At 38.1% G+C, this 23,729-nt stretch overlaps 1 protein-coding gene across 2 annotated transcripts in view; it reads left to right on the top strand.

The window, feature by feature from the left end:
* Positions 1 to 22,170, top strand: part of LOC311221014 (transducin-like enhancer protein 1) — a 76,288-nt gene extending 54,118 nt beyond the window's left edge. For both annotated transcript variants that reach the window (XM_084304735.1, XM_084304734.1), the window contains exons 10-20: positions 618 to 671; positions 2,237 to 2,389; positions 3,232 to 3,376; positions 4,077 to 4,267; positions 5,675 to 5,751; positions 16,404 to 16,653; positions 18,268 to 18,515; positions 20,521 to 20,668; positions 21,034 to 21,184; positions 21,518 to 21,594; positions 21,795 to 22,170. In XM_084304735.1, the coding sequence (XP_084160861.1) occupies positions 618 to 671; positions 2,237 to 2,389; positions 3,232 to 3,376; positions 4,077 to 4,267; positions 5,675 to 5,751; positions 16,404 to 16,653; positions 18,268 to 18,515; positions 20,521 to 20,668; positions 21,034 to 21,184; positions 21,518 to 21,594; positions 21,795 to 21,902 (1,602 nt within the window). In that variant the 3' untranslated portion in view covers positions 21,903 to 22,170. The remainder of the gene's footprint in view (positions 1 to 617; positions 672 to 2,236; positions 2,390 to 3,231; positions 3,377 to 4,076; positions 4,268 to 5,674; positions 5,752 to 16,403; positions 16,654 to 18,267; positions 18,516 to 20,520; positions 20,669 to 21,033; positions 21,185 to 21,517; positions 21,595 to 21,794) is intronic.
* The last annotated feature ends 1,559 nt before the right edge of the window (positions 22,171 to 23,729 follow it).

The raw sequence follows: 23,729 nt of genomic DNA, 5'->3' as shown, positions 1-23,729 counted from the left end.
GGTGAACACAGATTTACGTAAGAATGCATCTCGACAAGCTACAATAACACATTTCAGTTTAAGAATGTCAAAGTATTTTGTTTCATTAGGATGAAATGTTGAAATGTCTTGGCATTTATGAAGCATTTTCTTCCACATAAGTTTCCATTTTCAAAACTTTCCTTTCTTGAAATGGAGAAAATGTTGTGCTGGCACTTTGAAGAAGCTGATTAATGAAACAATTGCCAAAATAATGGAGTTTTAAGATGTTAGTGTGTTTTTTTAACTTATCCACAAGCATTAATATTAACACATAGGAGATTAACACACGAATGGTATAAGCTTCTTTTTATAGTAAAAATTATAACACTGTTTCTGATGGTAGTAAGGAAAGGAATTGGACCATCTTGCAATGTTAGTAAAGCCACCACCATTCAAATAGTTCTACCTTATATGGGTGTTAATATTGAAGCAGAAGTAAGGTCTTGTATTCTTATTTTCACTGTTTTCCTGATTGCCAATAAATAATTAAAAGCTGTTTTGTTTTTTGTCTAGGAAAAACAACAAATGTGTGAGTAGATACAGTCTCTCTTTCAGCTCTTAATGTACTAATTGAACTATTTATTTATTTTTGATAGGACAGTGATGGGGACAAGAGTGATGATAACTTGGTCGTAGATGTATCCAATGAGGTAACTTTTCATTTATGTGGTCTTAATATTTGCCCAAATGTTAAAGAAAAAGTACATTTAGATTTATACTATGTGTATATATATTAAAAATATGCACCACCTGATCTTTTTATTAATCCTACTGTGTTTATTAATCCTAATGTGTTCCTCCTAGCTTTGTGATTGCTCTCAGCTTTTCCTTTTGTTGCTTTGCTTAGGTCTGGTCTCTCCACAGTTAGAATATAACATTTCACAGCTATTCTGTAGTGGAGACAGCTGTGGTGAGGTGCAGGTGGAGGTCTGAGGTTTCCCAACTGCTATCTTCAAATGAAAAGGGAAAACAGTACTGAACACTGTAGGGGTATTATTAAAACAGTTCTTGTGGATTAAAAATTACTAGTATTTTAACTTCCTACATTAAAGATGGCATTTTCCAGACGTGCTTGTTAGGATGAAGTCCGCACAAGTCAGAATGAAGTCAGTTCAGAAAATTGTCTAGAGGTGGTAGCCACTTTATTTATTTTTCTCCAAAATAGTGGTGTTTTTTTTTGTTGTTTTTTTTTTTTTGTTTGTTTGTTTGTTTTTGTTTTTGACAGTGACATCATGATGAAGGGAATAGTCTTACCTTTTCTTCATCTTACATTTCATACTACAAAAAGATTTAGGTAGCCTGACTACGGCAGAAACATTCTTATGCTCCATGAAAAGTACAGGGAGAAAAGCTGACAGAGAAGTGTCTCAGCAGCTTCAAGTGCCCAAATGATGTCAGCCAAGTAAGAACAATGTGTATCTAGCTAGGGATTTTAGTAATCTTTTCAGAAGTCCTAGTAAATCGATAGTCTATAATCCTAGTTGTTCAGTAATCCATCAATAGACTAACTCTATGTGAGGATGGCTTCTTGCTGATTTTCTTACAAGCCAAAGGAGCTTGGAGAACCTGCAGAACTGATGGTGTTGTACCTTGTTGGGCAGCCTACTTTGGGGTAAAGTAAGTGCAAAAAATGCCTCTGGAAGAGAGAAAGATAATCACTTGAGATTATTGCAGTTTTTCTGTAGACTTAAGTAGCAAAATAATAGATTTTAGGAAGAAGTAACATATTGTAATATATAAAGTCTGCATCTCTTTCTCTTTTCTGAAGATGGACATGATCAAGGTGTGTTTTCCCTTTAAAAAAAAAAAGTGTTACTGAAACAATTGTTTTGACTAGCAGCATGTGAAGAACATACATGGAAGTGTACACTGATTGCAGTTTCTGTATGTCTTTCTTGCTTATTATCACTTGTCAGGCATGCTTGCCTTCGTTTGTACTTATATTTACGTAGGTTGCAAGCTCTGTGCTTGAAAACAGTTTATGGTAATGTAAGGTAAATAAATCTGGATTTCTTACTATATGGACTTATTTATGTTTCTAGAAGCGATGAAGGGATTTAAGCTTTTTTTCTACATAGATAGAGAGTAAAATACTATTTCTTTTGAACTTACTGCTTGAATTCTTCTTCCTCCCACACCCCTGGACTCTTTAGTGGTGTTTGTATACCAGATTCTAACAGAAGTATGTGCTGCTTTTTCCTTCCCATTGTTTTAGGATCCCTCCTCCCCACGGGCAAGTCCTACTCATTCACCACGTGAAAATGGTATAGATAAAAGCCGTCTGCTAAAGAAAGATGCCTCTAGCAGTCCAGCATCTACAGCCTCTTCAGGAAGTTCCACTTCCCTCAAATCCAAAGAAATGAGTTTGGTGAGTGTTATAAGCAGTCTGTTGTCCAGGGAAATGTTCATTTTCTTGTGAGGTCTAACTTTGCATTCTTCTGCAACTATTTTTTTGCAGATGGCACATTTAAGAATTTCAAATTTAAGAATTTGAAGCTGAAGTAGACTTCCAGATATTTGTAGCATTTCAGCTTTTCTTCTCAGCAATAATTTAAATTCTCCTTTATTTTGATTTCCTGTATATGCATTTCTGTCAAACGAATTGCACGTTTATTACAAAACACAAGATTCACTTAAGCTATTGCTCAAGAAAAGCATGGTTATGATCTAACTCTTCCATAGATTTGCATATGGTCACTAAGAAGTTCTCCAGGCTTTTCTTTAATTCTCCTAAGTGAACTGTCACTCTTTGAAATCTCTTTCTGCAGTATAATTAATAATTTGGTCAGATTCTATGTCACAATTTCTTTGATGTTATCAACTGTGGTGGTGCGTTTGTTTTCACTTAGGTCTACTGTGTCCAATAATAGACACAATAGTTAGTTCACGCTAAAATAATTTGGTGATGCTTACTGTATTGTCCCCCCCCCCCCCCCCCCCCAAAAAAATAAAAAATTAGCTCATGCATTTTTTCTCATGCCAATTGAAGAAAGAAAAATAACATTTATTTTGCTTTTTTAATTTTGGCAGTAATCAAAAAGGTCAGCACTTCTTTCTCACAAGTTAATGTTGTCAGCATTTCATGGATTTATGAAAATTGGCTAGGGGACTAGGTAGTAGATGCCCAGCATCCCAGCTGCTGTCGTGATAAATTGTGTAATATGGCCTGGATTAAAAATAATACTCATTTAATTTGTTTAATGATACCAGCATGAAAAGGCCAGCACGCCTGTTCTGAAATCCAGCACACCAACTCCTCGAACTGACGTGCCAACCCCAGGCACTAGTGCAACTCCAGGACTTCGTCCAGGCGTTGGCAAGCCTCCAACAATGGACCCTCTGGTTAACCAAGCTGGTAAAGCATTGCTTCTCTGTTTTTATAGTTCCAAAATTAATCTTTTTTAATTTTTTTACATGTATTTCCATATGAATGTTAACCAAGTTCTTTTTTCATGGTACTAAGAGAGGGCTTGATGAGATGCAGATGTGTGGATTATCAAGAGTTTGAATATCTTTCCATCTTTTATTCGTTTACTTTTTTCTTTATCTTTTTGGAAATAATCCAGAGACTATGCAGTGAAAGACTTCTGAGAAGTTTCTGGCACTTTACTCTGAATGCAATCTCTTCTCCAGCTCTTTGAATCTACTAATATTTGCTGCAGTGTAAATCTTGACAAATGCAGGGGGAAGTTTACTTTCGCTATTCGGGCTGGTACAGCACAGTTGCTTCAGACGTGAGCTGTGTAAACCATGTCTGTCAGCTTTAGTGCTTAATTTGGCAAAGGAGAGATTAATGTAAACAGGGAAATATTACAGAAATGAAAATGGGCAATGCTGGAAGAGGTTGTTAGAAGTAATCAGCAGGTTCATACCTCAGTAGATCTTATTTACACTGAGTGAAAAGAGGAGGTAGTAGTGTAGATAAATTATGGGAATGTTTCTTGGCTGTGTGTGTGAGGGGAAGGTTAAGTGTTGTAACGGGGAAAAAAAAAGCTGTCTTCTTCTCTAAGTGCAAGGAAATACAAATAAAACTATTTGCTTTCATTATTCTGTAGCTGCAGGTTTGCGGACACCTTTGGCAGTACCAGGGCCATACCCTGCTCCGTTTGGAATGGTGCCTCATGCTGGCATGAATGGAGAGCTAACCAGTCCAGGGGCAGCCTATGCCAGCCTGCACAACATGTCACCCCAGATGAGTGCTGCTGCTGCTGCAGCTGCTGTGGTTGCTTATGGAAGATCTCCTATGGTAGGCCATAAGTTGCATGCAATCTTAGTCGTATGAGTTGCAGTTCACTGAGGAGAGCTGCATGCTTCATTTAGTGTGCTGTCGAATTCCCAAGTTATAACAGTGCCAGAGGCTTGACTGCTTCAGTGTGTGTTTCACTTTGCTGCATGGTTGGAGAAACAAATTTGCGCCTTGAAAACAAATAATATCACAGTATTGATGTGTTACCTTTATTTCATCCTCATCAGTACCTTGGTTGATTAATAAATGCCAAATTGTTTATACTTAAAAAAATAAAAAATAAAAAATGTAGATATAAATCATCTCAATGGTCCTGTGAGCACCTCCTTTTCTTTTGCTGAATAAGATTTGTGATCTGTACAGACACACCAAATTAATTTCAAGTCATGTAGAAGTTGTTTACCTACTTCTGTCCTTTTATTTTTTGTGTAAATAAGCATGAAGACTTAGTCAGTTCATGTCTTAAAACTCTGTGATAAGATGTGTTAAGAGTAGCTGCTGTTGTGGGCGTAACCCTAATGGACCCTAACCCTGCTTAAGTAAACGGAGTATGGCAGTCATTGCTGCTATTGATCAGAGTAACCTGGGAGCCTGATTCTGCAGAAATGAGCTTGATGGTAATTCTATATATACACAGGCTTACCTACTTGTGAGTTTGCAAGATTCGATTTAAGCTTGTCATTTCTTGTTATTGTAGATGTGGCTACTTTTTTGAACTGGAAAAATCAGGATTTATTCAAAAATGTGGAAATCCTAAATAGCATTTGTACTCCTTGAAGCAGTAAGAATTGTGTTTCAGGTAGTGTTCAGAAGGAAAAATGTGTTTGGTCCAGAATGTTTGACTTACTTGGTGTACGTGTTTATTCTGGATTTAGAAGTGTAGTGGAATCGCGCTTTGTAAAGACAGCCTGTGTAGTATATTTAAGCCATAGACAAATTTGTGCACACCCTGCAGTGTAGTTCTGCGAGACATCTCCTAGCTGACATGCCTGCACAGTGCAGAGCTGTGCCAAGATCCTAGCGGGGGCCCAAAGCTGCTTCTGAGCACACCACACTGCACCTGCACAGGCCAGCACTCACTGCCACCGAGATACAGAGCACTGGTATGGCGACATGCCAGAGCACTCCGGAGCCCAGCTCCAGGGCGAGTGCCACACTAGCATGCAGGTCTGTGTGTTATGCTCAGTACTGTGAATGTGTGATACACATTACGGGTTTTCTCTTTGAATATGAGTGCTTCTAGCAGAAGCATGTTGGGGGCAAAACTTGTTTTGTCTATTACTCCTGCCTACCTAATTTTGTGGGTAAAAGCTATACTTTGGTTAAATGCGTAATATCTAGGAAGAGAAGAAATGCTTGCTGAATGAGAAATTGCAAGTGTGAGATTAATTCATTTTTCATTGTCAGGTTGGGTTTGATCCTCCTCCTCACATGAGAGTACCTGGAATCCCTCCAAATCTAGCAGGCATTCCTGGAGGAAAACCGTAAGTAACCTTTTAAGACTTCAGTAACATCTGCAACATCTAGAGAGAATGCAGCTATATTGTCTGTGAACAGGAATTCCAAAGAGGGTAGTATCTGGTTGTTCCCAAGAGATTGTTTCAAACTTTTCCTGGCAAGTATGTACAACATAAAAGTTCTAGGATGGTAGTTGTCATGTCCCAAAACAGATGTGCGCATACTGGTTTCCAAGCAAAATCTGTTGAAGGTGCATCTTGTGTATTTTATTTTATATTATTTATTTCTTCTTTTCTAAGAGAAGGGAACCACAAACTGGTAGATAGTCGTAAAATGTGCAAGAAAAAGACTGATACTCAACTTCATACTATACTGAGCATAAAACTTGAGTGCAAACTCAGTGTCCTTGTCTAGCACCTGTTTTAACAAGCATGAGAGTCTGAAACTTTGATTGCAGTGGGTATCTGAAGCAGTTATTTTAGCAACTGATACATACCTTGTGTACTGGAGCAAGCTTTAAAAAATGTTTTTGTAAGTATGCAGCTGGAGAGAAAATGGATGAGGAACCAGTTGTACAGCTGGTGGTATATAGATGTAGTATAACTTTCACAACTTATTATTGTTAAAGACTTTTAATTACTGGTAGAGGTGTCTTGAATGAAATACTGCTGCTGTGGTGCTCTGGTGAATTTATTCACCAAAGCATCATATTGATGCTGTTTTATTTTTATTTTTTTTCCCAGTAATTTGGCTCTGGTAAAATGTTGAGACTGAACTTAACCATGTGCAGTTGTCATGAGCATGTATGATTTCCTTAAAAAAAAGAAGTGTATTTTATAAATATTTGTGCAAAAGCAGTCTACACAGATCGAAACATGCAAGTTGGATTAATGTGTTTTCTTGGAGAGAATCATAGATACCATAGATACCACAAAGTTGTACCATTAACTTAGCACTGTCAAGTCTACTGCTAAACCACATTCCCAGGCACCACATCTACGCATCTTTTGAATACCTCCAAGGATGATGACTCTACCACTTCCCTAGACTGCTTGTTCTAGTGCTTCACAACCCGTGAATGCAGAGGGAATTATAACACTTTTTTGACACTGTTAAAGGTTAATATCTATTGATAAGTTGTAATGTCAGTCATGCAATCATCCTTAAGTATTCACCAATTTTGGGGGGAAAAAAGTTTTCTACTCTTTTTCCATACCAGTAGGAAAGCAATAGGCTTCTTATATTATAAACGTCATGTTAGATGCGTTTTCGTTCTTATCCACCATGTTTCTGAGAACAGACCTAGCTATTTGTTGGCAGTGTGAGAAACTTCTCAAATCTTGGATTTACTTGTAGAAAAGTTGGTGGTATGTTGACAAGACTACTGAATCGAGGAGTCTGAGTTGGTGTTATGTATCAGATGGTGGTGTATTTAAACTTAGCACATTTAAAGAACATGCTTTGTTCTTAAAATATTCTCTTGTTAAGGGTCAAACTCATTCTTGCTGACTTCATTAAAATTTGGTAACCTTAAATAAAATATTTTTGGAGATCACACAGTGTAGTGATTGTAAGTTTTTACTTTTAATCAAGTGTATTCGCAAGCTTTCGGTGATTTATTCCACTAGTAATGTTTAGCAAAATACATGATGAAAACCTATTTTTGTTCGGTCAGAACTGGTCTGTGGCTGAATCCTACCCGTTGCATTGCTCAAGGCACAAAAACAGTACTTGTGTAATTTTATAATTTCTATCATAGTATTTCATAGCTAAATTATGGTGTCTCTTTTTTTTTTAATTCAAATTTTATTTAGTCTTTTCAGCTCTTTATTCATACCGCTTCATAGATCACTACTTTGATATGTGGTCCCTAATCTCCTCTTGACTTGATGTGTTCTGTACTGTTTTTTGTGTTTTTCGATGTTTTTCATATTATTTGGACTGTCGGTCATTTCCACTGCAGGATCTTCTTTGCTTGTCTTTATTACATGTGTCAAACCTAAAATTCCAGAAACTGAACTGTTGTCTTTCCATTGATAACTTTAGAATCATCTTGTCTTAGTCTTATTTGGCTATGTATACCTAGATGCAGTGCACTATGTGCAACATCTTTGTGTAGCTTTTGTCTGCATTAGTCAAGTCTCCTATGTTATCTATACAGAGTTATGTGTTAAATAGTTATGTAAACTAATGGAATACTCTTGGTATATTTTCAAAATCTGCTTTATCCAAGAGTCCAGCTAAGGTGCCACATTTATATTGCTTTATGAGGTGTGGAGTTCTAGTAAGTGGTAAAGAACACTTTCAGATTGAACTCTATAAAATCTCCAGCTATATGTGTATGTTCACCAGGGCAGGTTTTTATCAACAGGACTGTTTTTTCACGCAGCCCTGCTTCCAGGAGAAACATCACCTTCTTCCCAAAGGAATGACATGTCTGATAGCATCCAGTTGTCTTTAACCCTCGTGTATTCTGAGATCTGTTAATGGTCTAGCTTGTTAGAAACATTAATAGCCTCTTAAGAACCTACTTGTACTCATTTATCTACTGTTGTCAAGGGAATGCTGTCGGGAAAGCTTGTCCGTTGCTTATTTTGTAACTAGACTAAATGTTAAGTGTTTACTATCATCTTTGTATCTTCCTGAATATGAATCCGACAATTTTGCTCTCTAACCCTGTTATCAGTGGTTATAGATGTATTTTGACAATGGAGGTAGCAATACAGAAAGTTGAATTGTCCTCACTAATTTCTTATCTATATAAAAGAGCTAGGCATTGCATTTGATAGCAAGTTATTTTTTTTGTTTATTATTATTTCTCTTTGAGCATTTCCTTTGGGGCTTTTCTCGTTCTTCATATTAATGTGATATTTCTCTGCACATACATGTTGTCTCACATTACTTGTTTTTTCTCTTCAGCTGGTCAGTAATTAATTTGAAGGACAAAGACTTGATGTCTGTATGTGTGGACAAATGTGCAAAAAAATGTGGTTTAATATCCTTGTTTTCAAAGTGGCTTCCTGCCAGTAAATTATTCTTTTCTTAGCAGCTGCTCTTGCCCCAAGCGCCAACATCCCTTCCAAGTTGCCTTGAGCCATTACCTAATCAGTAATTGTCTTGGGTGGTGATGGGGAATATCAATCCTGTTTTGGGCATGGACATTCTTCTTTCTTTTTTTTTTTTTTTTTGATTCACTGAATTATGCCCTGTGCTGTAAGTTCTTGGTGTGTGGCTGTAAACATTTTCTGTTTCACATAGCCTTTCTACCAAAGTAATTATTTAGCTTTTAGCATTCTTGTGGGTTTCTCCATAATGTGAACCACACCTTCTAATAGTTGGATGGTGTAATGAACACAGATTTTCAAGTTCTTTGAGACATATGTCCATAGTGTTGCTCATCTGATGTCTAAAACTGTGAAGTAATGGTGATACTGAGGTCAAGTGTATTTCTTTTTTTTTTTTTTGTAGCTTCATTTGGACCATGAGGTGTTAGACACCAGAAAGAGATGAAAATGTTTTCTCTTTTAGTAGGACAGGGGAATTTCATTTGGTAAATATTAACTCTTGTAAGTTCTAGTTATGAGCAAATTTCTGTGTTTTCAGAGGGGAATAGTATACTGTTCTGGAACTGCTCAAAACAAACAAAAAAAAGTTTTCTGTTCAAACAGTCTTTATATTCTGTGAATGTACAAAAGGAAATATTTTAAAGGAATGATAATTTTACTGTATTCCAGAATAATGGATTGTTGTTTTCCCAATTGTATTTATGGATAGAAGTTAAAAGGATGTATGAAGTTGAAAGGATTTGTTATTTCTATAAAATATCTTTATTCCTAATTCTTGACCTTTTGCTCCATATATTGAAACACCACACATAGATATTCAATTTTTGTGATAATGACAACTGAAAATAAACTGGGGCACAAAGTAGAGCTGAAAGTAAAATGCACTTATCAACAGAAGAAACAAGTCTGCTTTTATGTTCTTCAACTGAGATATTTCTGTGCTAGTTAAGGAATTCCGTTTGAACTGGAGAGATGAACTGGAAGCTGTTTTTTTCCCTTTTTTAGCATGTTACTTTAAGGCAGAAAGTGCACTCATTATATTGATCTGAATACTGAGTAGCTAGGTTGGTAGTTGATTTGCCATGTTCTTGAGCAGTGAATTAATGTGGAAGCCTGTTCTTCTTGAAGAGGAGAAAACCTTTTATTTACTCCCATCAAAATGTGAGAAGGTAGTCTTGTAACTGTTATTTTCTGTGCTAAACTTTACTTTTTGTTCTTCATTCCAGTACAGTTCTTCTACTGTGCTATTTCAATATAATACTTAGTTAAATATGAGTGTAAATATAGATATCAATTGATATGTTCTTAGTTTAGAATCATATAGTCATTGAATAATTTGGATTGGAAGGGGCCATTGAGTTCCAACCCTCCTGCCATGGGCCAGGGACACCTCCCACCAGACCAGGTTGCTCAAAGCCCCATCCAGCCTGGCCTTGAACACCTCCAGGGATGGGGCATCCACAGCTTCTCTGGGCAACCTGTTCCAGTACCTCACCATCTGCATAGTAACATTTTTTTTTCCAGATACCTGATCTAATCCAACCCATTTTTAGCTTATCCTCTGTTCAGTCACTACACTCCCTGATAAAGAGGCCCTCCCCATTTTTCCCTAGTGGCCTCCTTTAAATGTTGGAAGGCCACTATCAGGTCTCCCCCCAAAGAGAGTTCTCCAGGCTGAACAACTCCAATTTTCTCCTATAAAGCCTTTCTTCATAGGAGGGGTGCTCTAGTCATCTGGTCATCTTCATGGTCTTCCTCTGGAGCCACTCTTAGGGGTTTGTGTCTTTCTCATGCTGGGTGCCCCAGAGCTGAACATAGTACTCCAAGTGAGGTCTTACAAGAGTGGACTAGATAGAGTCACCTCATTTGAGCTGTGGCCACACTTCTTCTGATACAGGCCAGGACTTGCTGTTTAATTGCATTTGCATTGAATAAGAACTTTCCCTTTTTCTCTGTGATTGTTAGCCCAACATGAGGGTTCAGATGTGAATAACAATTTGGTGAGGAGAAACACTGAGGGGCAAGGGGTGCCTGCCAAGAAGTATCTTCAAGGTGAGCTTTAAAGAACTGAAGAATTTAATGTCATGAATTGTAGAATGGCTTGGGTCAGTAGGGATCTTAAAGATCATCTAGTTCCAATTCCCCTGCTATAGCCACGCACTAGATGAGGCCAGAGCCCCATCCAGCCTGGCTTTGAGCGACTTCAGAGATGGGACATCTGCAACTATTCTGGGCAACCTGTTGCAGTGCTTCACACTCCAAGTAAAGAATTTCTTCCTAACATCTAATCTAAATCTGCCCTCTTTTAGTTTAAAACCATTCCTGCTTATCCTATCACTATCTGACCATGCAAAAACTCACTCTTCATCTCCATATAATCCCCTTTTATGTACTGAAAGGTCTCCTGGTGCCTTCTCTTCTCCAAATTGACCGTCCCCAGCTCTCTCAGCCTTTCTTCGTAGGAGAGGTGCTCCAGTCCTCTGATGAACTTTGTGTCTCTCCTTTGGATCTGTTTTAACAGATTCACATCATTCTTGTGCTGGGGACTCCAGAACTGGATGCATTTCTCCAAGGGCAGAGCAGATGTGGGACAATCACTTGATGCAGCCCAGGATGCAATTGGTCTTCTAGATTGCAACCACACGTTGCTGGCTGATGTCAAGCTTTTCATCCACCACAGCCCCCCAGTCTTCTGCAGGGCTGCTCTCAATGAGTTGCATTCCCATTCTGTACTCATGCCTGAGATTGCCCAGGCCCAGGTGCATCACCTTGCTCTTGGACTTGTTGAAACTTACGAAGTTCACGTGGGACCACTTCTCAAGCTTGTCCACGTCCTTTTGGGTGGTGTCCCTTCCTTCTTTTGCATTGACTGTACCACTCAGCTTGGTGTTGTCTACAAGCATGCTGAGGAGGGACTCAGTTTATCATTGATAAATACATTCAACAGCACTTTTTCCAAGGCGGGCCCCTGAGGGACACCACTCATCATCAGCCTCTAGGTGGACATGGTGCTTTTGACTGCAACTCTGTCTGTGGCCTTCCAGCCAATTCCCTATCCACCAAATAGTACAGCTTTCAAATCTCTCTAATTTAGAGGTCAGGATGTCATGCTGGAGTTTGTCAAAGGCCTTACAGAAGTCCAGGTAGATGACATCAGTCAGTTTTCCCTTGTCAGCTGATAGGGTCACTCCATCATAGAAGGCCACTAACTTGGTCAGGCACAATTTGCCTTTGATGAAGCCATGATGGCTGCCTCGGTTCTCCTCCTTGTCCTGCATGTGCTTCCAGGAGATTCTGTTCCATGATTTCCCAGGCACAGAGGTGAGGTTTGCCATTCTGTAGTTCCCTGGGTCTTCCTTTCTACCCTTTTTAAAAATGGGAGTGATGTTTCCCTTTTCCCAGTCACTGGGGGCTTCACCTGACTGCAGTGACCTTTCAAATATGATGGAGAGAGGCCTGGCAACTACATCGTACAGTTCTCTCAGAACCCTGGGATGGGGGTCATCAGGCCTTCTCCAAACTTGTACCTGTTCATTTTCATCAGATGGTCTAGAACGTGCTCGTTGCCTACAGTGCAAGGGCCTTTGCTCCCCTGCCAAAACCATATTGATTCTTTGAAGGTTGGAACACCAAAATGCTCCTCACTTTCAAGGATTCAGGCCTGTGAATATATCTAGTGCATTAAAATTGTCATTTCTTAAGCATGTAATTACAGCTATGTTGTAGGTGTAGCACTGGAAGTACAATCCTGCTCACAATTAGTGGGGTAGGCACTCCAACATGGTGACCTGCTGGAAATACAGGACCCATCTGGAAAGCAGCTTTGCAAAAGAGGACCAGAGAGTCCTGGGAGTCACCAAGTTGAACATGAGCCAGCAACGTGCCCTTGTGCTAACATTGTTCTTGGCTTCATTAGCCAAAGTATTGCCAGTATGTCAAGAGATGTGATCCTTCCCCTCTACTCAGTATTAGTGAGGCTGCACCTGGAGTACTGTATACAGTTCTGGGGTCCTCAGTACAAGAGAGACCTGGACATACTGGAAAGAATCCAACAGAGTGCCACCAAGATGATCCTGCGGTCTGGAGTACCTCTCCTGTGAGGAGAATCTGAAAGAGCTGGGATTGTTCAGCCTGGAGAAGAGGAGGCTCAGGGCAGGTCTTATATATATAAAAAAAACTTCCCATGAAGGAAGAGTGCAAAGAGGATGGAGCCAAGCTGTTTTCATTTGTGTCTGGTGCCAGGACAACAGTCATTAGGCATAAACTGGAACACCAGAGGTTGTGTCTGTACATTAGGAAGCACTTCTTGTACAGGTGATGGAAAACTGGTACAGGATGCCCTGAGAGGTGGTGGAGTCTCCCTCCTTGGAGATCTTCAAAAGCTATCTGGACATGGTCCTGGGCAACCAGCTCCAAATATTGCTGCTTGGGGGGGGTGGTTGGACCAGATGACCTCCAGAGGTCCCCTTCCAACCTCAACTGTTCTATGTTTCTGTAACCCAGTGTTAAGGTAGCTTAAGACAACAGTGCTTGAGCAGCAAGTAGTCATTTTCATTACTATCACTGGTACCATTTTATTCTGAAAGAAGCTTTCTTCATCTAGGGAGTGTCAATCTTGCAAATGATGCAGGTTTGTTTTGGGGAAAAAAAAAAAAAGAGGGAAGGTATGTGTAATGAAAAGTTACACCGTAGTACCTAGTAGATAGAGGTTACCAGACTACATAAATGTGCTGACAGTGTTTATGTTTGCCTGACATACCACATACCTTGAAGCAAACAGGAACATTTACTTTTTTTGCATGCTTATCTTGGCAAGGGCAGAGGCATTTGGCAATGTACAGTCATTTCTTTATACAGTGGATTGCTGATAACTTGCACTGTAGCAAAAGCTGCCTTGGCTTATGAGGAACTATAACTGGTCTGTTTGATAGGCTCTCAGACATAGTCATCCTGAGTGCTGAACAGTCTTGTAAGCAAAAGCCCAATCATGATAATAAAAATTAAACTACTAATATGATATATAACCAGAATTTAGAAGTGGGCATGCTAGTAAGATTATACTTGATTAAAAATACATTGGGATAAGTCACTGGCATTTCAGAGTAGAAGAATCATCTTAATGCTATAGTACACGAAGCACTTGAAAAATGTTCCTATTGTCTTCCTCCCACCCCATCTCAGCAAGAACTGCAAAAGTTGTGTATATGTACAGAAGCATTGGAAAACACCCGTTATTTAAGTACTATGAATTGAACAGAATATTTATGCAGTAACTGTGGAAAAGCAAGTGTAAAAGTGTATTATCCATCTTAAATGTAATGGGAAAACTTGCTTAATACGTGCTTAATTGCTTTTCTTCTGTCCAGGATAAAAAACAAGGGCAGGCCCCTTCAAAGTTGTGCAGTTCTGTGTACTCTTCTTGCTAACAAATACTCTGCAACTGACTTTGATCTGTAGCTCAGGATGAGTTCCAACCTTTTAACCTCATAAGTACTGTGACTCCTATTTGGATTCTGCACCTGAATCTCAGCCTTGAGCAGTCTTGTTGCCACAATTCTTTGTCTCATCTGTTTGGTGAATGACTGCTTTGGGACAGCAGTTGAGAAATGATATGGATTTCTACTTAAGCCTTCTTATTACTGCAATTCCTTATGCAAAAAAAAAAAAAAAAAAAAGGATGCTTTTGTCATCTTTCTTGCTCATACATGTAGGTGTGTTCTGAGCATGTCTTCAATTCACTTGTCCAACCATCCAACCATGAAATATAAATGAGATACAGGAATCGCATGCAAAGACACTATTGATTTGTTTGGTTTATAACAGTCAACTGCCTTTTACCCTTCCTTTCTGTGAATATTGTGGCATTGCATTGTGTGATGGTTTCTAATGTTATCTTCTGTAGGAAACAACAGAAGAGTAAAACTTTTTTGTTATCCTCTGGCTCCTTTTTAAAGAAATGTCTTCTCAGCTCTTGGGCATATTCAGTTGCTTTAGGAAACAAGCCCACATATATAGATGTCTATTATGGATCCAGGCATCTAGCTTGTTCCTCTTTCAAACCATACATTACTGGGAAACACACAATAAAATACTTTTGAAAGTACTAGCTCAGAACAGAAAATTAAATTGAATTGCCTACTGTTGGTTCCAGTGGAGATTGATGCAGTGCTTTAACTTGAACTACAGTAACTGAAAATTTCTGGGAAGAAGGTACATTTGGAAAAGAAAGAGCAGTTCTGAACACAACAATATATTAGAAAAATAAAGATATCACTGGGGAAGAAGTAGCTTATTATTAGAAAGGATACTCCTGTCTCACCGTTTTTATCCACTTTGGCCTCTTGAAGAATGCTGTGAATGTAACAGCAGCATCTAAAATGTGAGTTATTGATGCACTTAAAAGAGAAGAGCAAAAAAAGGAGCTCACCAGTATAATAAAAAGTGTTCTCTTGCAGTAGTATTTTCATTATTTTTAAAAACAAATGAAAAATACCACCCTGAACCTGAAGCCTTTATTAGCAGCTACCTCTGCCCTGGTCCTTGAGTAGAGATGACTTTAAACATCATGGTGAAAACAAAGAAATAATTTTGTGTACTTTCCCTAAGGAGTAGTCCCATTGCTTGTATTTGCTATCTCAACCTTCAGTTTTCATGTACTTGAAATCATGCAAGGAACAAAAATAGACATCACAGAAGTGCCAAAACTACCAGGGAAACTGAGCCTTTCAGCTTTTCCAAAATACTGACTCAAGAAAATGTAAATTTAAACTAAAAGAGGGGAGATTTAAATTAGATATATGGAAGAAATTCTTTACTACAACGTCAGTGAGGCACTGGCACAGGTTGCCCAGAGAAGCTATGGGTGCCCCATCTCTACAAATGTTCAAGGCCAGGCTGGACGGGGCTTTGAGCAAACTGGTCTGGTGGGAGGTGTCCCCACCCATGGTTGGGGGTTGGAAATGGATGATCTTTAAGGTCCCTTCCAACCCAAACAATTCTATGATAATTATGAGGAAATGGTATCAGCTTTCTGATGAAAGCTGTGTACATGCAGGTTCTATTTTCTATTTAAAACACTAGTTCCCAGCTAGAAAGAGAGACATATGCACACAGCTAGTGCTGATATTGAAGATGAAGTGCAGGAACAAGCATAGGACAAGTTTAACTTTTGTCATGATATTACACGAGCAACAGGTAGAAACCTCTTGTGGAAGATGTCTGGAAGAGCAGTGACTAGTCAGGGATTGCTGCTGCAGGACTTCTGGTGCTGTAGCTCAGAACCACTGGATAGAAACCAGCAGCTGAAAGATCTTTTGACAGTTGAGGTGACAGAGTGATATCCATGGCCATTATCAGTAGAGTTAATAGTACGATTTAATGTGGTTTCCCACTTCCCAAATACGTGAGGTGAAACGAGCTGAAAATGTCTGCTGTGACTCCTTTTCTCCCTCTGATGCTTATGTGCCTTGTATTATTTGTCACTGTAGCTTTGATTTTAACAAGTAAAAAGTGGCAAAGAAATAAATCACAAAGTACTGTCTTTTTCTTGCATTTCAGCGCTGTAGTTGGCTGATGTGTTTTTTCTTCTCCTTTCTTTCGTTTCCCCAAAAAAGAGCCTACTCCTTTCACGTTACTGCAGATGGTCAGATGCAGCCTGTTCCTTTCCCTCCTGATGCCCTCATTGGTCCAGGAATCCCTCGCCATGCCCGCCAGATCAACACGCTGAATCATGGGGAAGTTGTGTGTGCAGTTACCATCAGCAACCCCACAAGACACGTGTACACAGGTGGCAAGGGCTGTGTTAAAGTCTGGGACATCAGCCAGCCTGGGAACAAGAGCCCTGTTTCTCAGCTGGACTGCCTGGTAAGTGAACAGGAACTTAGGCAGAAGGCTAACTTCTCCTCGGAGACTCAATAAGGAAATAGCTGTCCTTGTCTGGATTTTGTTCATATTACAAGGAAATAGCAGGCAGTTCTGTTTCCTGCTTTATACATTTAGCTGCCTTTTTTTTTTTTTTAAACACTGAACAGGTGGTGTTACAGAAAAAAGGAATGGTTTGTTTATGGATAAATATCATCACTAAGGGTGAAATAATATTTTAGGTAAGACTTCTGAGTAGAGTGTACCTGATTATTCCCCCCACCCAAGTCATGCTGGTGATTTTTGCACTGCGTGGGTTTAAAACAAAGATAGCCTGTCTGTAGGGTGTTTTACTTGTGCCAGGAGTCATGACCACTTTTTGTAAGAGGGTAGCAACCATAAAATAAAACAATGTCACAAGGTACCAACGTCACTCTCTGTTGTTACACTTTTGTTAGTGTTCAGCACCTTACACATCCTTCTGGTTTGTTTTCACATTTCCGAGATACAGAATGGATTGAGTGAGGTAGTACAGCCAAAAAGCTAAATAGGAAACCTAATTGCTCAGTAAGATGCTTCTTATACTAGAAGCAGTATATAAACTAGAAGCAGACAATGTCATAAAGCACAATAATATGTGTATTCCAAATTGAAACAATTCTAATTTAAGTGTTGATCCAAGTAAATATTGTTTGTTTGTTTGTTTTGCTGTTGTTTTATTTTAAGTCCTTGCCTTTTATTTGCTTCTACTTCCATGGTGTCACGTGTTCAGCGGTATACATGTGGTTGTATATGCATTCTGTTTCATGGCAGGTTTGTCTCTACTCAGTCTTAGCTGCCTTCATCTTAGTTATGGAACTGTATGGCTGGCTAAGCCAGCATTTCCACTGTAATACGTAACTTCTCCTTCTCTGTGACTTAAAAGAAACAACAAAAACAACAGCAAACCCGTAATTATAGAAGTGTCTTTGATTTCTACCTGCGCTACTTTTTATTTATTTTGAGTTACTGATCTTATCCCTCAATTTCCTAAAGAACTGTTACCATGTTAGAAAAAATTACATCAAATACATGTAAGCTTAAGGAGTCAGAGAAATAACAGAGAAACAGTATAAACTCAGGACCAGAATGGGAATATTCTAACTCAGCATCTTAACTTTAAAATGGTGAATGCAAAATATTGATTAAAAGAAAACTCCAAAATTTGAAAGGCATGAGACTCGAGCTGTATTTTCCTCAGTGATTACAAATGAGACGTCATTTGATTTTTGGTAAATATTCTTGTGGTGCTGGTAGTCTTAACTCATGTAGTGCACTTTCTCAAATGCAAGCTTACTTTGGTTTTGTCTCTGTGTAATGAGATGAAGAACTTCATTGGGTTCAAAATATATTAGACTCTAGCAATAGGAATCTGCAGTTAAATTTCTGCAGCTGCAGTCTCTGGTTAGTAATGAGAAGTAGACATTTGAGACCTTTCAGGGTCTGCTGGTTCCTTTTTTTACTTTGGTATTGGAAAAAATCACCTACTGTTTAAAACTTGGATGCAGTCAGAATCATATTAGTGGCCATTATTGGCATGCATGTATTAACATAACCAAGATGATTTGTATTGTACAGAACAGAGATAACTACATCCGCTCTTGTAAATTGCTGCCTGATGGATGCACCCTTATAGTTGGCGGGGAAGCCAGCACATTATCCATATGGGACCTGGCAGCACCAACTCCTCGTATAAAAGCAGAGCTGACATCCTCAGCCCCTGCCTGCTATGCTCTGGCTATCAGCCCTGATTCCAAGGTGTGCTTTTCATGCTGCAGTGATGGGAACATTGCAGTGTGGGATCTGCACAATCAGACATTGGTCAGGTGAGTCATTACTTGTTTACAGACAATTTTTATTAAAGTTAGTCTTTGAATAGCTAGATAAACATCTATCTCCCTGAATAATGGTTCATGACAGCAAAACAAATAGTATTTCTCTTGTAAAGAATGAAGTTTGTGCTCAAGTTGGACAGAAACTATTTCTGGTAGCTTCAGCCTAGTCCTGGAAGATGGTTTTTGAGGACCTAAAGGTCTGTTACATAACCTATTGAAGTCAGTGTAAAAGTTCTTGTTGGTTTTGTTTAGTCGAGATTTGTCTTCAGGTTTCTACAAGCAGCATTTCTACTAGTTTGTGTTTGATTTGGACTGAACTTGCCTTACAGTGAACTCTGAGTTTTTTTCTTTTCCATTGTACTGAGCATTTACTAAGTAATAAGAGAATTTTCAATTCATGTTTAGTGATGCTATGTAATAAAATTAACCTTTCAAAAGTAGTTGAAAAGCTAAATCACACCAGTTCTTTATGAAAATGTGGAGAACTGATGTTTGGTCATTCACAAGAGAAAAAAAAAATTGAGTTTTGGAGGATGACTTTGATCTCTAAAACTTGCAGAGAGCACAATACATGTGTTGCTATAAAAGTTACTTCAGAAATATATATATTCTTTAACTTTAGATTACAGTGTCTGGCGGGTTAATATTCAACATGGGTGCTGTGGCAGAGAAAAAATGATAGGACCATGTGTGTAATGGCTCTTAGTAACAAGCTGTGCGCTTTTACTAGAAGATTGGTCTAGGCTTTTCAAAGTTGTGATGGTTTACAATGTTATAAGAATGAAGAGCCTAATTGGGAAAGACCATGGTATCTTAGAGGATTTGAATACATACACTGGAGAAGATACTCTTCTCTGTGATTTAATTAGATTTTCTGTATCTCAGTAATTAACCTAAATTTATGTGCAGATATTCCTATTAATGTATGTGCAAACCTGGCTTTCTGTTAAATTTCTGGGTCAGAAAGCACTTTAGTTATATAAAGCCTTTAGTTTGCCCTACACGCTTAGTCTCTGTAAGGGTGAAGTCTTTCTCCATCTATGACTGTTTTGAATGAATGGTACAAATTACTTTTATTCTTATGAGTGTTTGCTGTGTGTAAGTGTTCCCAGTACTTGCTTGCTGATCTTCCTAATTGATAACACGTGCAATTTTCAGACCAGAGCTACAAAACAAAATGTGCCTCGTGACCTTTCTGTGGTAGCGTTTAGTGAATCATACTCTTCATTCCCAAGCTAGTTGTCTTCTCCCCCTCTCCCTCCACCTTTGACATCGATGCAAAAGACTTTCCTAAAGCTAATTGCTGATGAAAAATGCAAAAGGCTTCTGCCAAAGGATTAAGGAAAACTTGAGATGACCTTTTGGTTGTTGAAAGCTGGGAATTCCTAATGAGAATATTTTAAAAGAAAATACACTCTCTGCTTGTTTTGTGATCTCTTGATCCCTTGCCAGAGAATGTAACTGTGCTGACTCGATGATGCTCTTGCTTGCCTTACTGGATCTTTACCTGGATCGTTTCCTATTAATATCTCTGCTCATTATTTATCATGTTGACTTACAGCCAAATAAAAACACAGTAGCTGTTTTCTGAAACTGGAATTTTGTTCCTTCAGCACTTGATTTGCTTTAATTTGAGTTGTCATTTAGTACTTCTAACTGTAGTTGCTGTGCTTTAATGTACTCACAAGCTTTTTTTTAATAACCAAAAAGAAAGGAAAAAAAAAAACACAAACACACACACAAAACTTTTCAAAACCTGATAGAAAATAATGAGTTTATTTAACTAACTATGATGCAATCTATTTCTCTAGCACCTGGAAAATATTTTTGTAATGCCATTGTGTTTCGTGCCAATTCATAGGGAGGGGCTGATTTTTGCCCATCAGCAGACACAGAAGAGATGACACACACATACAGAGTCCAAAACTAACACCACAACAGTGTTTACCTTGAGCTCTGGCAGGAAATCATTATCCAATCTGGTTTGTTTTATCAGGCAATTCCAGGGCCACACAGATGGAGCCAGCTGTATTGACATTTCTAATGATGGTACCAAGCTCTGGACAGGAGGTTTGGATAACACTGTCAGATCCTGGGACTTGAGAGAGGGGAGACAGCTACAACAGCATGACTTCACATCACAGGTAACTAGATTGTCCTACATGTTGGGTGGGGAACAGCGGAATGGTTAGGGTGAAAGCTGAGAAATGAACCCAATGCAACTGGCAATTTTTTTGTCAGATTGTTTTGTTTGCTTTGGCTGTTCATAACACAATATTTTGGAGCTTTCATATATTAATCTGCTCTGAAACAACTGACACTACTCTCTTTCCATTTTTTTTTCCTAAGGTAAGAGGTAAGAATGGGTAATTTAGTCACTTGAATTTTGACAAGCTGTTTCACTATTGAACTATGTCAATTCTGTTTGGCCCTTGTCTTCCCACCTCTCTCAATTCATTTAATCACTGTATGAAAAAAATAAAAAGTGTAAATGTTGCTGAATTTTCAGATATTTTCCCTTGGTTATTGTCCTACTGGTGAATGGCTAGCTGTGGGAATGGAGAGCAGCAACGTGGAAGTGCTACATGTAAATAAACCAGACAAATATCAACTGCACCTTCATGAAAGTTGTGTATTGTCACTCAAATTTGCTTACTGTGGTAAGTTGTCCTGAAGATGTCAGGAATTTATTTCACACTTATTTCATACTTAATTGCACAATCATAACTTTTTTGATAATCAAGATGTATTTAATATCTGTTAATTTATGAGTAAATATCTCTGTTTTATGAATGCAAATGTATTTAGCTATGAACAGCCATTTATTTATTTATTTAAAGGATGGTGTAAGAGTTGAGTCGTTTGTAAAACATTGTTTCTGCTTAGTGTGGGCTTTGTGTAATGGTAATTAGCCAACGGATTTCAATTTTACCCGAAATCTGTCAGATGTCTGTTTCAGTCTGTTTTCATAGTTTTTCTGTTTCGTATTCTAGGTAAATGGTTTGTGAGTACTGGGAAAGATAACCTTCTTAATGCATGGAGAACTCCGTATGGAGCCAGTATCTTCCAGGTAAGCACGATGATGTTTTTAAAGAGAAGAAAAAAAAAAAAAAAGGATTTTCTAATTTTTTTTAAGTCCCAAGAGTGGATTTTAAGTCCCAAGAGTGGATCTCTTTACCTATGTGATCTAACCAAAATGGGATGCTGAGATAAGGGTAATAGACTTTTTTTTTTTTTTAATAAAGTAATATATTTCTATTTTTCTTCTAGTCCAAAGAATCTTCATCAGTGCTTAGCTGTGACATCTCTGTGGATGATAAGTACATAGTCACTGGCTCTGGAGACAAAAAAGCTACAGTCTATGAAGTTATCTACTGAAAAATATGCTGGGGATATAACTTTTAAAAGTTGAACTGGGCCAAAATTGTTCTTAATTATAGAAGTAGAAAGGTTTTGCCTTTTAAAAAGGAAAAAGAGGATTGAGGTTCCAGACCTTGTCATGAAACTACTCCGATTTTTCAAAGTAGAAGGCAATGTCCAGCAACTAAATATTGGCTACGTGGACCAAACAGAACACAGAGGCAAGATGGACAGATGTAGCCTAGTTTTTTGACGTAGTTTTTAAAGCAAAGTCTGCTGAAGAATGTTGAAGCCTTTTTTTTTTTTTTTTTTTTTTTGACCTCATGCAAATTGTTCTCATTGCCTGAATATGGGGATAACCTTTTCTGTTCCTTGCAATTCAACTTGCATTCTGTCCTGTGTAGAGCAGCAGTGTCTCAGATGAACTTGTTTCCTGGTTCTGCATCTTGTGATATGTTTTTGTATTTTTGTTTAAGGTCAAACATTTGTATAAATTGTAAATATGTTTAGTTTATTACAGTAAAAGCTTTAGTACAAACAACCACTCTTCTCCCCCCTCACCTTCACCCCCTGCTTATTTAAAAAAACTTTTGGGGATATAAGTACCTTTTTAGAACAAAAGCAAACACTATGTATAGTTTGAAAACTGTCTTATTCTTTATAACTCTTCGTAGATTTCTTTATCATACTTCTTAGTAATTGTTTTGACATATTAGGGTATCAATCCAGTAGATACTGTCTTGTGCTGCAGAAAAACTAAAAGGCAATTTTGTACTAATTATAGTGTAAATATAAAAATTGAACATTTCATAAAGTTGTGCAGTTTATTTTAAGTTTATTGTGATGTCCCATGTATATGTTATTTGGCAGATACATTAATATGTGCCTGATCATAATTATTTTGGTTGTCTCTCTAGAAGAGGTGATGTCCCTCTCCTTTCTCCCACAGCTGAACAGAGTTCATGAAGGACTGCATTTCAACTAAGTACATCAGAGGCTTTATTCTTTTAACTGAGGATGTGTATGATTAAACAAAGCTAGATAAGTTGTGTCCTTCATATTTTACAGAGGAAAAGTGGTAGCTAATAACAGTTTCCTTTTTAATGGCTTGTCTATACATAGATACTCAGGTAAATCTAATTAAATTACCAAAGTGTTTTACAACAAAGAGTTTTACAGGGGATCACTTAAATGATGTTAAATACTTGCAGGGACTGCAAGTGAAGTGAATTAACCTAAATTAAGTTAAACTTGCTTCTTAATTTCTTGTGGGCATATTGGTAAAGGATTTTTTTGCTTATTAACTAATACACTGTATAAATTAATCAGAATTAATTTTCTAGTGTCTCATATTAGACAGGCCTATAGGCTCTACGTATCCATACTGAGCAGTCTTTGAGTCCCTCAACTGTTGCATCAGTGTGATATCTCTGAAGATCTATGCTGAGCAGCCAGTTACCAAAGTTATGCATCTTTAAATCAAGTTTTCTTGATGTACTCAAGGGAAATGGGTGAGGAGAGAATGTGTACATTTTATTCCAGATATGGGGATTTTTTATTTTTTCTTTTTAAATTAGTGAGTTCTACCACTATGTGCTGGACAAACCTAGCTATTATGCCAGTGAAGGCCATACATTTCCTATGTTTTGTAGTTTTATTAAAACTTGTGTTGCTAAGGGAGATCACAGACGAACAGAAGGATGTCTTTGAACAAAATATTCAGTTTACACAAACTGGCCCAGAAGTTAACACTCATCTTTGAAAAGCTACTTTTTCATTTTGCTAACATTTGATAGTAACTTATATCTGTGCTTTATCAAAGACTCATAACCAGGAAAAATTAAG

This window comes from Netta rufina, assembly GCF_964035555.1.
Source record: "Netta rufina genome assembly, chromosome: Z".
NCBI classification, from domain to species: Eukaryota; Metazoa; Chordata; class Aves; order Anseriformes; family Anatidae; genus Netta; species Netta rufina.
This window is presented reverse-complemented; position numbering and strand designations above follow the sequence as displayed.